General features: G+C 36.5%; 2 protein-coding genes across 2 annotated transcripts; both read left to right on the top strand.

The window, feature by feature from the left end:
- Window positions 1-1,423: 1,423 nt before the first annotated feature.
- LOC130738757 (NDR1/HIN1-like protein 10) lies at window positions 1,424-2,770 on the top strand. Its single transcript, XM_057590899.1, has one exon. It carries the CDS (start codon window positions 1,584-1,586, stop codon window positions 2,211-2,213), a length of 630 nt encoding a protein of 209 aa, XP_057446882.1. The 5' UTR covers window positions 1,424-1,583; the 3' UTR covers window positions 2,214-2,770.
- A 3,137-nt stretch (window positions 2,771-5,907) lies between these two features.
- LOC130736808 (putative pentatricopeptide repeat-containing protein At1g12700, mitochondrial) lies at window positions 5,908-7,542 on the top strand. The gene is made up of 2 exons (XM_057588591.1): window positions 5,908-6,790; window positions 6,845-7,542. Exons 1-2 carry the CDS (start codon window positions 5,908-5,910, stop codon window positions 7,540-7,542), a joined length of 1,581 nt encoding a protein of 526 aa, XP_057444574.1.
- Window positions 7,543-18,580: the final 11,038 nt, after the last annotated feature.

The following is an 18,580-nucleotide window of genomic DNA, read 5'->3' as shown; positions in this document are numbered from 1 at the left end:
ATGATGGTGGTTGATGGTGGTGGCGGCGGTGGTGGAGGGTGGGGGCGACGGCAGTGGTGGAGCATGTGGTGGCGGCGATGACAGTGGTGGTGGTGGCGGCGGTGATGGTGAAGGGTGGTGGTAGTGACTAGAGCGTGGTGGTGGTGGCGGCGGCGGCGACGACGGTGGTGGTGGCAATGATGGTGGTAGTGGTGGAGGCGGTGGTGGTAATGGCGGCGACGGTGGTGGCAGTGGCGGTGACAGTGGCAACAGTAGTGGTGGAGGGTGGTTGTGGGGGTGGTGCGCAACGGTGGTGGTGGTGGAGGGTGGTTGTGGTGGCAGCGACAGTGGTGGTGGTGCCTGCAACGGTGGTGGCGACAGTGACGGTGGTGGTGGTGGTGGAAGGTGATTGCGGTGGCGGTTGATTAAATATACTGAAGTAGCTTATACATTGCATTCTTATCATGCCTTATCCATCATCTATATAGTGGATTAAATAATCTATTATTTTGATGTACAAGAAGAGATTGATGTATAAGCTTATACAATACAATGTGAGCATCAAACATGGATAAGCCCATAATGTATTATATAAATTTATATTATCATGCCTAATACAATGTACCAAACAAACCCTTAAACTATGTGTATAATCTTAAACAACAACCATTTAAGAATCATTTAAAAATGGATGGAGTATATCTTTATTTTTGCTCTCTTTCCATTCTTGTACCCATTATCATGAGTAAAGTTATGAATATATTAATAGAAAATAATAATTAAAAGATAAGAGTATGAATCTTTGAAAAAGAGATAAAAGGGAACATGAAGGTAAGTTTTTGGTGAGTTAAGAGAAATGAAAAGATTTACAGCAGCAGCTTGCAAGGAAATTAGACGTAAAAGATTCAAATAAATTTATAAAATATATACATATATACTTCAGATGTAATATTTTATACTTCATATGTCTCTACAACCATAGTCTCTTTGTCATATTTCCTCAATAAAAAAGAAAAAGATCTTTGTCATTATAAGAAATATATATAATATATATATATAATATATATATATATTATGAATATTTGGATTGAGTCTGCACCTAGCAGAGCATCCTCATCACACTATTTCTCTATCTCTCATTATTCTCTTCTCCTTTCTCTTTTACTTGCTTACGTTTTATTTACAACAATATACATATTTAATTCTCTTTAAATAAGGTCTCGGTTCGGTATGCATGTAAATAAAACCTTTGTTGAGTAAATGAGCTCCGTGAGAATGTAGATATGTTTAGATTCAGACATAATTAACTTCCATAGAATATATTTGTCATTACACATAAAAAGTCTCCTTGTCACTTGTCAATTGTCATTGCTTGTTACTCAAGCTGTTGAAGAGTTCATCCAATCATCCGGTTTCAAAAGTCAATATGCTCATGTACTTTGAATAATTGAATTTGCAACGAAATCACCAAGAGAAACTCAAGCAAAACACACCATAACCTTAAACTCATCAATGATCACCTCTTATAAATTCAAACAAACAAACATGTTTGCACCACATCTCATCTAAACCAATCATCACATACTCAAAAAATCAGCTCCACCATGGGTTTTGGATCCCGCTGCTTCTGCTGTTGCTACTGCACAATCTACATGCTCATGTTCATGGTCATGATTGCCAGCATCATCTTCTGGATAATAATCTCCCCCTCAAGTGTCAAATTCCACATAACCGATGCATCGCTCACGCGCTTCAACCTCACAAGCGACCACAACCTGTATTACAATTTCAGGGTCAACATCACAGTTAGAAACCCCAATGACAACATCATAGTGTACTATAGGAGGATCACAGCAATTGCTTGGTACAAAGATAATGACTTTGCTTTTTTCAGTATAACACCCTTTGACCAAGGCCACAAGAACACCACATTCCTTGGGCCTGTGGTGTTTGAAGGGCAGAGTGTGATGAAGCTAGGATCTAAGCAACTTGCCGAGTACGCGGAAGAGTCACGTATGGGGATTTACACTGACTTGGCTGTGGATTTGGATCTTCGAATTAGAGCCAAGTATGGAAGGTTCAAGAGTAGCCGTTTTAATCCGCCCGTTGTGCAGTGTCGTCGCTTAAGAGTTCCTTTGATTATTTCTAATGGTAAATCACCACCTTCTTTCAATGTCACAAAATGTAGAACTGGTTATTTCTTTGCAGATCGTGATGCAGATGCAGGAGCCTGATCAATATAAATCCTCACACCCCCAAAGAAATTGAACGTCACAGCTCTTGATGTACCCAGAAAAAATCATCATGTTTTGGGATGTTTATTTCTTTGTGGGATGGTCGTTTCTGAGATCCTGTTTGCTAGCTACTTTGGTTAAGCAAAGGTTATTTGCAATGTGTTTTTGGAGGTTTTGGCCTTCAGGTGATCGTTGTTTTTTTTTTTTATTTCATGCCTATTTGAGAGGGATGTTCTCAACTTTTATTGTTATATCAATATGGTATTTCTGCTTTAAAAAAAATGAACCACTTCATTTAAATGTTCTCATAATGGAGTGCCAGTTGTTTTATTTAAGGATGATGGTGTACATATGAATAGCAGCGGACACCCAAGGAATATATTTGTTAGTGGGGTTTTAGCTGCTGCTAGTATTAGTAGCAGTTAAAAACCGCCACTAACACATATGTCCCTTGAATATCCATAGAATCGATATGTAAAGCTAACATTTAATTTTCTTTGTTTTATGAGTTTGTATTCTAGTTCTTAATAAGATGTGGTTCTTGTGCTTGATTGCTATATCTGCAGCATTCAATTTTCATTTCCAAAAGTGCATATATGCAAAGTTTGGAGTTTGAACTATGCATTTCAATTTTGGTGACTTGATATAGAAGAGAATTCACACATGTAAAGACCTCTATGCCACCCAGTAAAAAACAAAAATGTAGTCCTTCTTTCAAGTCTCAAACATGACAATATGGTAAGACAAAGAATCATATATATTGTATTGTTTTTTTTTCCTCATGACGAGTATCCTTCACAGAGCTAATCCTACTTGAGAATGGTAGAACTAGTATGGATGGCTCAAATCCAAAATCTATTAAGTTGGATCCCTTAGCGGCTAAGCCATGCCCGGTTAAAGTATATTACCTGTGAAAAGTTAAAAAAATGAAAGGTTTTAATATGTTTAGTCATTGAAAATCAGAGTGAATTAAATTTGGTCTCTCTAAAAAAATTTCATAGTTTTTAGCCGCCAATATTAATGAAATATGTGAATTTAATCTCTATGGTGCATTTTATGGCAGTTTTGTTTTTTTGAAAGTTAAAGATAAATATTATATAAATAAGAAATGTTGAGAAACAACCCCTCTCAACATGGGCACAGTAACCTAGCCAGTAACACTGAACAAAATTCAGCTCGTATAGCAAAACCTCCCAAAGAGCCCACACGCACAAGAGTGTGCTAACAATCTAGTAAAAACCTCAAACGACTACTCCTCTAAAAAGATATTCGTAAAAGTCGAAAAACGGCAACAAATATGACCAAAGACTAACTCATTTGTGGCGGGTTTTAACAGCCACTAATGCACAAAAATCGTCACAAAATGATTGTCAGGACTAATTTCACATATATCATTAACATCAGAAACTAAAAGCTATAAAAAAAATTGGCGGAACCAAATTCAATTCACCCCTATTATACACGGACTAAAAACATATTTAACCCTAATGATATCGGCTCATTCAATTTGTAAATAATTTGACTTAAATGAATTTCATTTCAATTTTATAAGCTTAGGTCTCGAGTTTAAGTCCATGTCGATACATTTGTGCTAAATACTTGATATAGAGAGTTTTACCGCATATAATGGAGTTACCCGACTCGAACAAGATGAATTAAGGGGAATATAGTTAAACCACAAAAGATAAGGCCACCTGGTTCATTAAAATAAAAGTTCATTAATATTTGAGTAATAATATTTAGTTAGAACCCTACGACGCTAAACGTGTTTAGCGGCGGTTAAAGCGTGAAGAGTAACAAAAGGCTTAGCTTAAACCTCCCCCAATAAACATGTAAATTTTGTGGTCATCACGACAACATTCTCATATTGGGGGGATTGGTTTGGCTTGTTTAGCTTGCAAGTTATGCATTGATGTTTTTTTTTAAACAACATTGGTGTTAATTGGTCTCCTTTATGTATTAGCTATCCAGTGTTATTTATTGTAACTATCTTGTATTTGGGCTTAACACCTCTTATGCTAATATTGAATACAAGGTCTTTGAGTAATAAAAGTATGGTTTTTGATGATCCATTTGATAAAAATTGCCCTCACTATGTCCCACATTGCTTAAAGTTGAAACTTCGTATACAAATTGGGTATTTTTTTATATAGTATTTCTTGAATCTTAAGTAATGTCCATCAGATATCACACCATTCTTTCACTCTCATTTCTTTTGTCCAATGGTTATATCATGACTCACAAGATAACCCCAACTCCAAATCTCCAACCATTTTCCTTCTTTCATTCAACACTCAATAACTGTGTGAGGCTGATTTATAGATACATAGATGGTGGATGTCTATATCTATCACCATTCATCATGGCTAATTTTAAAAAATAAATTAGTTGCAGCATAATAAAACTTATAATTATATATGAGTCAATAAAAAACATTTTTTGTCGCTCTCGATATCACACAATCAACATTATATTCCACAGGTGTAGCATCGGATAAATCAGATGACTCTAGGTCCATGGAGGTTAAACTCTCAAGATCCTTCTTCTTAATTCAATAAATTAAAATATAAGCTTAAAATAATAAAAATATGAATACAAAAAATAAAAATAATATTATATTTTTGAGATGATAAATAATTTGAACTAATTTAAAATATTTGAAGTGATAATTATTTTAGTATTAATATCATATATGTATTGATGTGTAAAAAAAAAGTAAATGTTAAATATAAAAAGAATTGCACAAATATGTTCATTGATGTCAATTTTTCAAATTTGTGCAATCGCTACTTTTACCAAACATTTTTATCATTTATGTAGCTTTTAAGTTTTCATCTAATTAATTTACCAACATGACAAACATAACTCATATATCACATGTAATACTTTTCATTCTTTGCATCATTTCTCAGTTCTCACTCATCGAACTAAAAGATTTTCATAAAGGGAAACTGATTCGAAACCAGTTCTCAGTTCTCAGCTTGTGGTGGATTGACTCGAAACCATGAAGGTAAAGTGATTAAGGGCTTTGCAAGCATACTTTGTGAGGGAAACCCCCTCACTGCAGAAATTGGGGGAGTTATCAAAGGCTTAAAGCTGACCAAGGATCTCAATCTCAACTGAGTAGAAGTGGAACTAGATTCCAAGGAGGCTTTTGAGTTAATCACTAACAGATGCCCCTCCGCCCACCCGAATGCTCCTTTAATTAGTGAGATTTTTGAACTGACTTTCCTAGATTGGCCAGTCTTATTCAACCTGATTTATAGAGAAGCAAATGGTAGTGCAAATGCTATTTCTAGACTTGGTCATAGAGTAACAAAGGTGACTTTTAATGATCAAACTGTTCGGCAATACCTTATTAATCTGTTGCAAGATGATGTAATTAGGAAATCTTCCCTTAGATTGTCTTAGTTGTTTTTTAGTGTATGACCCTCCAAATTATAAAATAAAATAAAATTCGTAAAGTAATAGAGGCACCAAAATAAAGAGGCCTTTTTTAAAGTAATAAAGAAGCTTTTGTTTTTTTTAACGTGGAAGTAATAAAGAAGCTGAATCTTGTAGAAAAATGTTTAGAAAATAATAAAGTTTATCCCATAATCAAAATCTAAATTTATTCATTCAACTACAAGTAGTGGTTCAACTACTCATATAACTCCATTTCCGCCGCTACTTCCTTTCTTCCAGTAGTACAACAATGGCTTGTTTAAGGTTTAGGAGGTTTCCCTTTCTTTCCAACCCCACTTTCCTTCGTTCCTTTCACTCTCACTCTCGCTCTCGCTTTCATTCTTCCTTTCACAATCCTGGTGACGCCGTCTCACACTTCAATCGCATGCTTCAAATGCCTTCTACCCCACCCATCTTCGAATTCGGCAAGGTTTTAACTTTCCTCGTCAAGACGGAGCATTACTCCACCGCCATATCCCTTTCTCGCCAAATGGAATCTAGTGGAATTGCGCCAAACATTGTTACTCTCAGCATTTTGATCAACTGTTACTGTCATCTAGGACAAATTACTTCAGCCTTTTCTGTACTCGCCGGAATTCTCAAGAGAGGTTATCAGCCAGACACCATCACCTTCACTACTCTCATCAAAGGTCTCTGTCTTCACGGCAAGATTCAAAGAGCACTACAATTTCATGATGACGTGCTAGCTCAGGGATTTCTATTGAACCAAGTCAGTTACGGGACCTTGATCAATGGGCTATGTAAAATTGGGGAAACAAGAGCTGCTTTGGAGTTGCTTAGGAGGATTCAAGGGCGAGGGATTAAACCTACTGTGGTAATGTACAACACCATCATTGATAGCCTGTGTAAAGACAAACTTGTAAGTCATGCTTGCAATTTATATTCTGAAATGATTGCCAAGGGAATATCTCCTGATGTTGTCACGTACAATGCTTTAATATATGGCTTTTGCATTGTTGGTCAATTGAAACAAGCAATTGCTTTGTTAGATGAAATGGGATTGAAAAACATAGACCCGGATGTTTATTCTTTTAGTATATTGGTTGATGCTTTATGCAAGGAAGGAAAGGTGAAAGAAGCTAAAAATGTGTTAGCTGTGATGATTAAACAAGGTGTGAAACCTGATGTTGTTACTTATAGTTCCTTGATGGATGGGCATTGCCTAGTTAAGGAAGTGAATAAAGCCCAAGATGTATTCAATGCTATGGCTCGGAGGGGCGAGACTCCAGATGTTCATAGCTACAATATCATAATCAACGGACTATGTAAGATTAAAATGGTTGATGAAGCCTTGAATCTCCTTGCAGAAATGGATTACAAAAAGGTTGTTCCTGATACAGTTACCTACAGTTCTCTTATTGATGGGTTATGCAAATCAGGGAGAATCTCTCATGCTTGGGAGCTTCTTGAAGAGATGCATGCTAGAGGTACACCACCTGATGTAATCACTTACAATTCTGTCTTGGATGCTTTATGCAAAAGCCACCATGTTGATAAGGGAATTGCTTTAATCAAGAAAATTATAGTCAAGGGTATTCAGCCAGATATGTGCACATACACAATACTTCTGGATGGACTATGCAAAGCTGGAAGACTCAAGGATGCACAAGAAGTTTTTCAGGATCTTGTGACTAAAGGCTATCATATAAATGTCCTTACTTATACTGTTATGATCAATGGGCTTTGTAAAGAAGGCTTGTTTGATGAAGCGTTGGCCTTACTGTCAAAAATGGAAAATGAGGGATGTATTCCAAATGCTATAACTTTTGAAACAATTATTCAGTCACTCTTTAAAAATGACGAGAATGACAAGGCAGAGAAACTTCTTCGTGAAATGATTGCTAGAGGTCTACTGGAAAAATAAGATTGGGTAAGATGCTTTCTATTTACAAGTAAAGTTATTTTGTGTTTTGAAGACAACTATCCAATCTTTATTTTATAATTACACTCAGAAATGGATGATTGAATGCACAATGGGCTCATTATTGCCTTAGTTTTGACTAAAGTTGATGTTGCAAAACTTGATTTTGTTAGAGAGTAGAACATTGGTTTTGTTATTTTCTGTACATTTACTGTAGTTATTTTGCAGAATGAGAACTGAAAAAGCAAACACAAAATTTATTGTCTTAGTGAAGAAGTAGATTGTATACTGTGGAGCAAAGAGTGTTGTCATCATCATATATGGTTCCCTATATGGCTATTCCAGCTCTCTTATGGTTATTAATTATTATGTGTGCTCATATGAAGCATAAAGATTATGTTAATTCAAATCACATGATTCAATTGTAAATTTAGTTTGGGGTGAAGTTCTAGTTTATTTGCATCCATAATTTTCTTGTCGTTTCAGGTTTTCATTAAGCTTAAACTATGGCAGTATGGTGATAGTGAAAGTGTGAAACTTAGCCACTTGAAATTGATTAGATTTCATATATATGTAATTTTAAGTTTTAACTGTACATGAATCATAATTTGCGGCGTAGTGTGTTTTTGTCCCTGTTACTTTCTAGCATTGTGGTGCTTTTATTTACCATTCTAAATCACTAGGCATAACATTATATCAGAATCACAGGCTGAAGCGTCCTTGTTTTCACTATTATTATGCTGGTTAGCAAGTAATTTTTTATTCTTGATTTTGATGTTCCCAAACAGCTTATCATTGGGCAGATTGAAAGCTTCGTTCTAGATAGAAAGGACTGCCACTCTTGAGTCTCTGTCATTGATAACTAGTCCAATGTTGTCACTAAAACAATATATATGGACTCCTGTTTCATAGTTATATGAAAAGATAGACATATTATATTAACTTCAGAAGCTGATAAACACCTGCAGGGCCTTTCCAACTCTTTCATTTGCTCTATATAAATGGGCCATTGAAGGTTTGACTAGGTTCATGCAAAATAGTTGCCCAAAAGAATAGCAGCTGAATGACACTCTTAATCCTTTGGTAATTAACCTTGCATTTGTAATTAACACTGATATGCTTTCTTAATCCTTTGGTAATCAGCCGTTCTCTATCAAACCCCTGCTGTCTACCCCTCCTTGACACAATATGTTTTGTCAGGCTTTGAAGGCAACAAACATGATACTCAATCTCATAGTAGCAAACAGTGTGCATCTTTCACTGTTTTAGGTAACGGGGAAGAGGGCAACCTCTCAACTTAAGTGAATCTTGGACAATTGACTTAAGTGGTACTTTTGTAAGTTTTTCTTGAAACCCAGTTCTTCAATAATGTTTGAATTGTATTAGTATATATTCCATTTTTCTTGATGGTATACAAGAAGAAAAACGAAGCTTCCTGCTATGAAGCTTGGAAGGGTCTGACCAATTCTGGACCTATTTTAGATAGTCTTACCTTGCATTTGTAAGAGGTTGATTTCATAAACCAAACTTGTGACCTATACTCACATGGCAGCCACTCCTACCAGAAGAAAAACGAAGCTTCCTGCTATGAAGCTTGGAAGGGTCTGACCAATTCTGGACCTATTTTAGATAGTCTTACCTTGCATTTGTAAAAGGTTGATTTCATAAACCAAACTTGTGACCTATACTTGTAAGATCAAGATTTGGTCATGTGGTACAACTCTATGTTTTGATGATAACAAGTATTTATTTGTGGATGAACAACTATGATACTCTAATGTTTGTCTTGAGTGTTTTGACAAACAGGTTCTGATTCTGACACCAGAAGATATATTCGTCAGAAGTTCTGAAGATCAGAGGATCTGAAGATCAGAGGATCTGAGGATCAGAGGATCTGAAGATCAGAGGATCTGAAGATCAGAGGATCTGAGGATCAGAGGATCAGAAGATCAGAGGATCAGAAGATCTGAGGATCAGAAGATCTGAAGACCAGAAGCTCTGAGGGACCAGAGGCTCTGAAGGTTCAGAAGCTCTGAAGGTCCAGAAGCAGAAGTTACGAAGGTCAGAGGATCCAAGCATCCCTCTGACTCTGATCACCAAGCTTCACAAGTTCCAACACGAAGCATAACTCTGATCAGAAGTCAATGATTAAAGGCAAATGTCTCTATCGAGAAGTACAAGAGCAGTGTACTATTCTGAAATGCCTACCTACCAAAGTTCAGCCACAGCAGGTTCTGGAAGTTCCAGAAATGCCCTCCAACGGTCATATTCTCTCAACAGAAATATCCTTTGCACCTTGGACTATAAAAGGCTGAAGAAAAGAAGAAAGACTAAGAGTGAGAGAAATCAAGAGCTGCAATACAAGAAAAGATTCAAGCCTCTACTTTCTTCATCTATTCTTATTTGGTTTACACTCAGCTTATTTAGAAGCAAACCTTTGTAAACACCAACCTCAAACAGTTGTTTGATTTTCCTTAAGGGACCGGGTAGGTCAGTATCCTTAAGAAGACTAAGAGAGTGAATCTTAGTGGTGATTCCTTTAGGAGATCAAGGTTGATCGGATCCTAGAGAAGACTAAGAGAGTGAATCTTAGTGATAGCTAAGTCAGTGTATTGTTAGTCACTTGTAGGTTTCAAGTGCAGTTGTAACAATTATCTGATTAGTGGATTGCCTTCATTCTAAGAAGGAAGAAATCACCTTAACGGGTGGACTGGATTAGCTTGAGGGATTTATCAAGTGAACCAGGATAAAATACTTGTGTGCTTTTCTCTTCTCTCTATCTTTATCCGCTGCACCATCTATCTTAGAGAAACCGAAAATATTTACTTTAAATCTTAAGGGGAAAGTTTTTATATTGAAAATGCTATTCAACCCCCCCCTTCTAGCCGTTTTTCACACCTTCAATTGGTATCAGAGCGCAAGTTCTGATTACCACACTTAACAGTGTTCAGTAGATCCGGGCCAGTGTGAAAAACTCATGGATTCCACCACTACTACAAGCAAATATCAATACAGTGCAAGACCACCTATCTTTGATGGTCAGAGATTTGATTTCTGGAAAGATAGAATCAAAAGCTTCTTTCTTGGCTTTGATCCTGATCTTTGGGATTTTGTTGTTGATGGCTACACCCCTCCTGTTGATGAACATGGTGTAAAGATCCCAAGGGTGAAGATGAGTGAAGATCAAAAGAAGGAGTTCAGAGATCATCACCGATCAAGAGCTATTCTACAAAGTGCCATTTCATATGAAGAATATGAGAAAATTACTGATCGTGATTCCGCCAAGGGCATATTTGATTCCTTAAAGATGACACATGAAGGAAACAAAAAGGTGAAAGAGACAAAGGCGTTGTCTCTGATCAAGCAGTATGAATCCTTCCAAATGGAACCTGACGAATCCATTGAGGATATGTTTTCCAGATTTCAGTTGCTCGTAGTTGGAATAAGACCTCTCAACAAAAGCTACACTACAAAAGATCATGTCATAAGGGTCATCAGAAGTCTTCCTGAAAGCTGGATGCCTTTAGTGACTTCAATAGAGCTTACAAGAGATGTTGAGCATATGAGTTTAGAAGAACTCATCAGCATACTGAAATGCCATGAGCTGAAGCGCTCTGAGAAGGCTAAATCTGAGAAGTCAAAAGCTCTCCAAGCTGAAGCAGAAGAATCTGAAGAAGCATCAGAAGATTCTGATGAAGATGAGCTGACTCTGATATCCAGAAAGTTCAACTGCATCTGGAAGCACAGGCAGAGCAAATACAAAGGTTCATCAAAGGACAAAAGGCCAAAGAAGCACTTCAAGACGAAGAAGAGTCTGATGGTGACATTTGATGAATCAGAGTCAGAGGATGTTGACTCTGATGGTGAAGTCCAAGGACTCATAGCTATTGTCAAAGACAAAGGAGCAGAGACAAAGGAAGCTGTTGACTCTGACTCAGCATCAGAAGGAGATCCAGACTCTGACGATGAAAATGAGGTATTTGATTCTTTCTTAACCTCTGAACTTAAAGATGCTTTGTCTGAAATTATGGATAAATATAACTCTCTCTTGACTAAGCATAAAAGGTTGAAAAAGAATTTCTCTGCTGTCTCTGAAACTTCTATTGAACATGAGAAAATTATTTCTGATTTGAAAAATGATAATCATGCTTTGATTAATTCTAACTCTGTGCTTAAGAATCAAATTGCTAAGTTAGAAGAAGTTATTGCCTGCGATGCCTCTGATAGTAAGCATGAATCTAAGTATGAAAAATCTTTTCAAAGATTCCTGGCTAAAAGCGTAGATAGAAGCTTGATGGCTTCATTGATCTATGGCGTGAGCAGAAATGGAATGCGTGGCATTGGGTATTCTAAACCAATTAGAAATGAGCCCTCTGTGCCTAAAGCTAAATCTTTGTATGAATGCTTTGTTCCCTCTGGTACCATATTGCCTGACCCTGTACCTGCTGAAGTTGCTAAAAACCCTCGTAAAAAGGGATCTTTCTCCATGTCTAAATATCATGCAAAAATTCCTGTATATTATCCTGCTGAAAGACCCAAAGTTGTCAGAACTTCTGGGCTAACTAACAAGAAAGGACCCAGAAAGTGGGTACCTAGGGATAAGATTATATATGTTGCAGATATCTTCAATAGGTCCATCGAAACTCCAACCATGGAACCTGGACAGTGGATGCAAGCAACACATGACGGGAGAAAGGCATATGTCCCAAGATCCAAAACTTGAACCTGAAGGTGAAGTTGATCTTGGAGGCATCAGTAGAGTAAGATTTGGTCAAGTCAAAGCTAGCTGAAAAAGCTTGTAGAGATGAGCATGACCGGTTCAGAAAGTAACAAAGACTCAGAACTTGACGAACCAGAAGCAACAACATCAGAAGATGCTACTACAACTTCTGACTTGCGTCATCAGAAGAAGAGTAGGCTCCTAGCTTCTCATTCTGAAGTATCTAAAGATGAAATTTTGTCCAGAACGGAGATGTCACCAGAACCACACTTCTGCTCTCATCAGAAGATATGCTAATCAGAAGCCAAGTATCCCTTGGTATTCCTTCTGAGGGGGAGTATTTCGTCTTATGCTCTTACTATTTTTTTCCCACCTTCATTCTTTTTGCTTATGACAAAAAGGGGGAGAACTTATAGTATCTTGACAACTCCTATATTATTTAGCTCAGAATCTAGATATTACTAACGTTGATATTAAGTATTAGATTCAGGGGGAGCTTAGCTCAGAATCAAGCACGAGTCTTGGATTCAGAAGGAGCAAGATAAACTATACACATCAGGATAAGTTTTAACTCTGATACCTTATACTCTGAGTGTATTCAGTTTATTTGTTTAGAGTTGTTCATCAAAATACATGGTTTTGTCATCATCAAAAAGGGGGAGATTGTAAGATCAAGATTTGGTCATGTGGTACAACTCTATGTTTTGATGATAACAAGTATTTATTTGTGGATGAACAACTATGATACTCTAATGTTTGTCTTGAGTGTTTTGACAAACAGGTTCTGATTCTGACACCAGAAGATATATTCGTCAGAAGTTCTGAAGATCAGAGGATCTGAAGATCAGAGGATCTGAGGATCAGAGGATCTGAAGATCAGAGGATCTGAAGATCAGAGGATCTGAGGATCAGAGGATCAGAAGATCAGAGGATCAGAAGATCTGAGGATCAGAAGATCTGAAGACCAGAAGCTCTGAGGGACCAGAGGCTCTGAAGGTTCAGAAGCTCTGAAGGTCCAGAAGCAGAAGTTACGAAGGTCAGAGGATCCAAGCATCCCTCTGACTCTGATCACCAAGCTTCACAAGTTCCAACACGAAGCATAACTCTGATCAGAAGTCAATGATTAAAGGCAAATGTCTCTATCGAGAAGTACAAGAGCAGTGTACTATTCTGAAATGCCTACCTACCAAAGTTCAGCCACAGCAGGTTCTGGAAGTTCCAGAAATGCCCTCCAACGGTCATATTCTCTCAACAGAAATATCCTTTGCACCTTGGACTATAAAAGGCTGAAGAAAAGAAGAAAGACTAAGAGTGAGAGAAATCAAGAGCTGCAATACAAGAAAAGATTCAAGCCTCTACTTTCTTCATCTATTCTTATTTGGTTTACACTCAGCTTATTTAGAAGCAAACCTTTGTAAACACCAACCTCAAACAGTTGTTTGATTTTCCTTAAGGGACCGGGTAGGTCAGTATCCTTAAGAAGACTAAGAGAGTGAATCTTAGTGGTGATTCCTTTAGGAGATCAAGGTTGATCGGATCCTAGAGAAGACTAAGAGAGTGAATCTTAGTGATAGCTAAGTCAGTGTATTGTTAGTCACTTGTAGGTTTCAAGTGCAGTTGTAACAATTATCTGATTAGTGGATTGCCTTCATTCTAAGAAGGAAGAAATCACCTTAACGGGTGGACTGGATTAGCTTGAGGGATTTATCAAGTGAACCAGGATAAAATACTTGTGTGCTTTTCTCTTCTCTCTATCTTTATCCGCTGCACCATCTATCTTAGAGAAACCGAAAATATTTACTTTAAATCTTAAGGGGAAAGTTTTTATATTGAAAACGCTATTCAACCCCCCCCCCTTCTAGCCGTTTTTCACACCTTCAATACTCACATGGAAGCCACTCCTACCGTTGCTTTAGGGGCACGATGATAGGTACCCGCATCCCATAGGTGGTTAGTTAACACTTCAGTAGTTAGTTGATGGCAGTTCTGTTAGTTCAGTTCTTTTAGTTAAGTGAGTTCGTTAGAGAGTAGGGGAGTGAGTTAGTTAGAGGGTAGGGGAGGGGATACTATGAATAATGGAGAGCTAAGAGGGATCGGCAATTCGGCATCTTTTGGGATTATTGTGTAATTGGAAATTTAGGAGTGTCCAGGTTCTCTCGAACAAAATAGGTCACCTTCAATAATATCAGAGTTTCTATCTTCTCATTTGGCTGGTTTCTATCACAGTGCTCCTCTTCTAAATGTTATAAAAAAGTGTGGAAAATGAACTTAGTTATTAGTCAGTTAGTTAGAGCGGTGTTGAGAGGAGATATGTAATTTGTGGTGAGTTTCTAGTTCATCTATATACATAAATTTCGTCCCATATTTTGTTTAGATTAAGCTCAAGCTATGATATTATGGTGATACTGATAATGAAATTAAGCCACATGGAAATGTAGTAGACTCCATGTTGGTTGGATATGGGTCAAAAAGAGTTTATAGGAGCTTATCAATTTGATTAAGCCATACGGTTACATGCAAGTGATGCTTGGATAAATATATTCATCTGCTTTTGACTGTTGAAAAAGCTCATTAAAGAGGTTATCTGCAATGTTTTTGGCAATCAGAAGGTTTCACTATTTTAGTCCCTGATATTTTTTAAAATTGTGCTTAGAATGAAATTTAGTAATATTCTCAGCACTTAACTACGTGAACTGTTGCAACATGTCAAAATTAGATTAAATGACTATTTTAATATATTACTATGTGTTTGAAGTGCGTTTTACATTTTTCTCAGGTGTGCATTTCAGAATTAAAAGTGGGTAGTTTGCTGGGATTTTAGCTGTTTCTGAGATGGGGTGGTTAGACAGTGGAGGCAAGAAGCATGCTGTACGAATCATAGTTATCAATTCTGGGTAGTGACGCGTAGCTGCCGACCCAAATGGTTGTATAGAGTGAAGAATGAAGTGCATCCGCGGAGAACTAATTAAAATTGGGTAGTTTGCTGGGATTTCATTGCTGCTGGTAGATATCCTCTCTTTCTTCATTTTATTTTTGTTAGCATTTATTATGGAGTCATAGTGTTGACTGTAGGCTGATGTGTGAAGTTGGTTGTCATCAGAAGTAGATCCGTATATGCATATACCAGATGACTTATGGTTAGTATTTGAGCTCATATGATGCATAAAGGTTATGTTTATTCGAAAACCAGATCTTATTTTTATTGAACTAATTTTTTAAAAAATTGTATAGGCCATGACTTTTTCAAATTCTTAAAAATAAGAAATGGTCATAATCACTATCTATATCATCAAAAGAGAAAATTGGTTGTGCTATACAAACTCCCGAGTACAAGATATTTGACAAACGTTGGCGGTTGGCCAGAAAAAGATGAATTGTATGAGCACAATCTGGGTGCACCACCCTAGCTTGCAGAGACGTTTTCTGAAAAAAAAAAATCCATTTTTTGTTATTTCCTCATTTTTTTTATTTAGAGTATAGAGTTTTTGGGTCTGTCTTTGGCTTCCTTCTCAATTGTGCTGCCTTACCTTCACAAATTTCTCAAGGTATCTTTTATCCATGTTTAGTAATGCTTCCACTGAATGAATTGAATATAGGGAGCTCTATAAATTTAACAAGGCTACCGGTTTCAGTAAAACATGCTTCGATTTAGAATAGAACTTTTTTTTTTTAATTGGTTTTCGTTTATTTGTAAATTTATGGAGCTCAAATATGAAATTGTTCATGTATGGTATTGGTCCTCAGCCAAGTCTGGGAAATTGTTAGGGTTCCCAAACAGTGGATGAGACGACTCTACCAGATGCAACGCAGCAAATATTTGTGAGGTTAACAGGTATAGTGGACGGTTTGAAGGAGGACCTAGCATGGGCATCGTACATTTTGCTGCGCAATACGAATGCCATAACTGCTGGATGTGGTATAGATTATCATTATTAATATAAGTTACTGGTCACCTAAAAGTACCACATTAGGCTCTCATTGAGGCTTGTGGAATGTCCTTACCTAGGAATGAAGCAACCTTCTCCTGCCCTGAACTTTTATAGTTAAAAAAAAAAATAGGGTAGGTTGATCCAGAAAAGAAAAGAAAAGATGATATTGAAACTTATGATTATAAATTATAGATTAGTATTTGCTCGGTGGAGATGAATTGTGTTTGTCTGGATGAAAATAAAATTGTCAAGTAATGGAAGTGTAAAATGCATGTGAGTTCTGGTGGAGTATATGCATTGCTCAGCCTGCTGTGTTTGTTTAGATGGATACATTGTAGTGAAAGGTTTCTGCTCATGGAGAATATTGATATTAAACTCTGATCAATTCAGTATTACAATTCTTTCCCTCATTCCCGTGCACTTTTTTGTTGCTCTTATGCTTTTCTTCGTTTAACTTATTCTCGAAATGATTTTCATGTGTTCAGCTAATTTTTATTCATGGAGATTTATGTGCCAGGGGCCTGGAACATAACGAATGATTCATCAAAAGAAATTTTACATCGTTTCTTCAAAAAAATCATTTGAAATTTTACATCGTTTCAGATTCTGAATTTCAGGATCTGGTACCTAAAGGAACTAGCTGTCTTCTGGTGCAGCTAGTGTTACAATAATCTTCTATCGATAATGGTATTGGCTTGCAAAAACTTATGGGAAATTTATTCTGCTGGCCTCAACCTTGAAGTATTCATTTAGTATTAAAGACAGAGCCTGGATTGCATCTGTGGCCAACAAACTAAGAGGTAAAGGCATTAGCCAACATAATTTTTCTTGATGAATTTACACTTCATATTTTAATTGTCAAGTAATTGTGAATTGCATTGTAGCCTAGTCATATTATTTGATTGTAAATTCACAATTTCTTAAGTTATTTTTTTACATCATACTACTTAGTTGATCTGTAGATTGTAAGATATAAAAGAAGTACTATGAAGATAATTGGTATACTGGTTTGTTTACAACTCAATCTTGCTCAATTGATAGGTGATTCAGTGTTGAGATGAAATTGCACTAGTTTTACTTCTATTTAGCATTTAGATCTTTCCCTCAACTAACCTGTGTTTTTTTGTTGCTGTTATCTTGTTACAAAATTCATTGATTAGCACAGACTTCTATGTGGGAAGAGTGCAATACAGCTAGTCATAATGTACTTCAATGACACCTCAAAAATTAAGTGGACAAAAGTGTTTACTTGTAATTGATTTTTTTGTTACCATTTCACATATTTTGACATTTTTTTTTCCTGTTGGGAGGTTTTTGATAATTGATTTAAGTTTAACACTTAATTTAGATATGTTTAAGTGGACAAAAGTGTTTACCTTCATGTTTCTGATGCTAAACTTTTAATGATATAGCCTGCGTCTAGCCCATCTTATCACCTATGTCAATGCAAGAATATATGGAGTCCAAACAAAATGAAGCATGACATCTACATGATAGAGGGCAATAATATGATTTTACCTACATATCAAAATTAGGGTTTTCTTGGTCATCTTAAGGGAAGAAATTAGGAAATTGAAGACTCATGTGAGTATGTTAGGAGGACAAAGCTGGTTTGCCAGCGTTTGGATGAGGTTTACAATTACCAGCAAATTACGAAAAAATGGGTAAGTTAAATACTTGTTTTGAATCTGTCGCCAGATTTGATTTATTTCCAATAAATCTATATTTGAATCAGATTAATAAAAATATGCTCATAGGAACATTTCTGTCACTATAGCAAAATATTTATTTCTTTATTAGAAGTACAATCCGTAAAGCTCATGGAGGGAAATGAGTGCTAGAGGTTTACTGGAAAAATTATAGATACACACGGAAAAGGATGATGGACTACACAATGGGCTCACTTTCTCCATAGCTAAAAGTCATGTGTTATTACTTGTTAGGTTCATTTTGATATTGTAACAATAGCAATGATTGATTTGTTCATTGTGAGTATTGACATAACTATCCTTTTTGTAGGAGAAGCTTTGTTGCAGTGTTTAGAGTTGCTTTAGTGTAACAATGGTGGCCACGTAAACAAATTGTAGTTGCTGGGAGTATTAGAGTATGTTAGTCTGTGAGAGTACTGTGTTATGTGTACTCGGATGTACTGGATCCTGCCCTTAGAGGCAGTTAAATTCTGTTATACATGAATTTAGATCAAATAATTTGAGAATTTGATGAATTTTTTAGATTCTAAATTTCAGGATCTGGCTCCTCAAGGGATTTGTGAAGTAAGTGTGAATTCCATTGTAGGTCTCTTTCTTCCTATTATAAATGTGTGTCTGTCCCCAGCTTTGTTATTGGAATGAGTTCTAGTCTTTCAATCTGAGTAAGGTTTTTTCAAACTATA

Source organism: Lotus japonicus, chromosome 2 (genome assembly GCF_012489685.1).
Source record: "Lotus japonicus ecotype B-129 chromosome 2, LjGifu_v1.2".
In the NCBI taxonomy this organism is placed as follows: domain Eukaryota; kingdom Viridiplantae; phylum Streptophyta; class Magnoliopsida; order Fabales; family Fabaceae; genus Lotus; species Lotus japonicus.
This window is presented reverse-complemented; position numbering and strand designations above follow the sequence as displayed.

What these genes read in the sequence shown, in the direction of transcription:
- LOC130738757 (XM_057590899.1), top strand. Translation starts at nt 1,584, where the DNA reads ATGGGTTTTGGATCCCGCTGCTTCTGCTGTTGCTACTGCACAATCTAC.
- LOC130736808 (XM_057588591.1), top strand. Translation starts at nt 5,908, where the DNA reads ATGGCTTGTTTAAGGTTTAGGAGGTTTCCCTTTCTTTCCAACCCCACT. An exon ending in AGCTGTGATGATTAAACAAG is followed by an intron (nt 6,791 to 6,844) that starts GTGTGAAACCTG and finishes GGCATTGCCTAG; the next exon opens with TTAAGGAAGTGAATAAAGCC.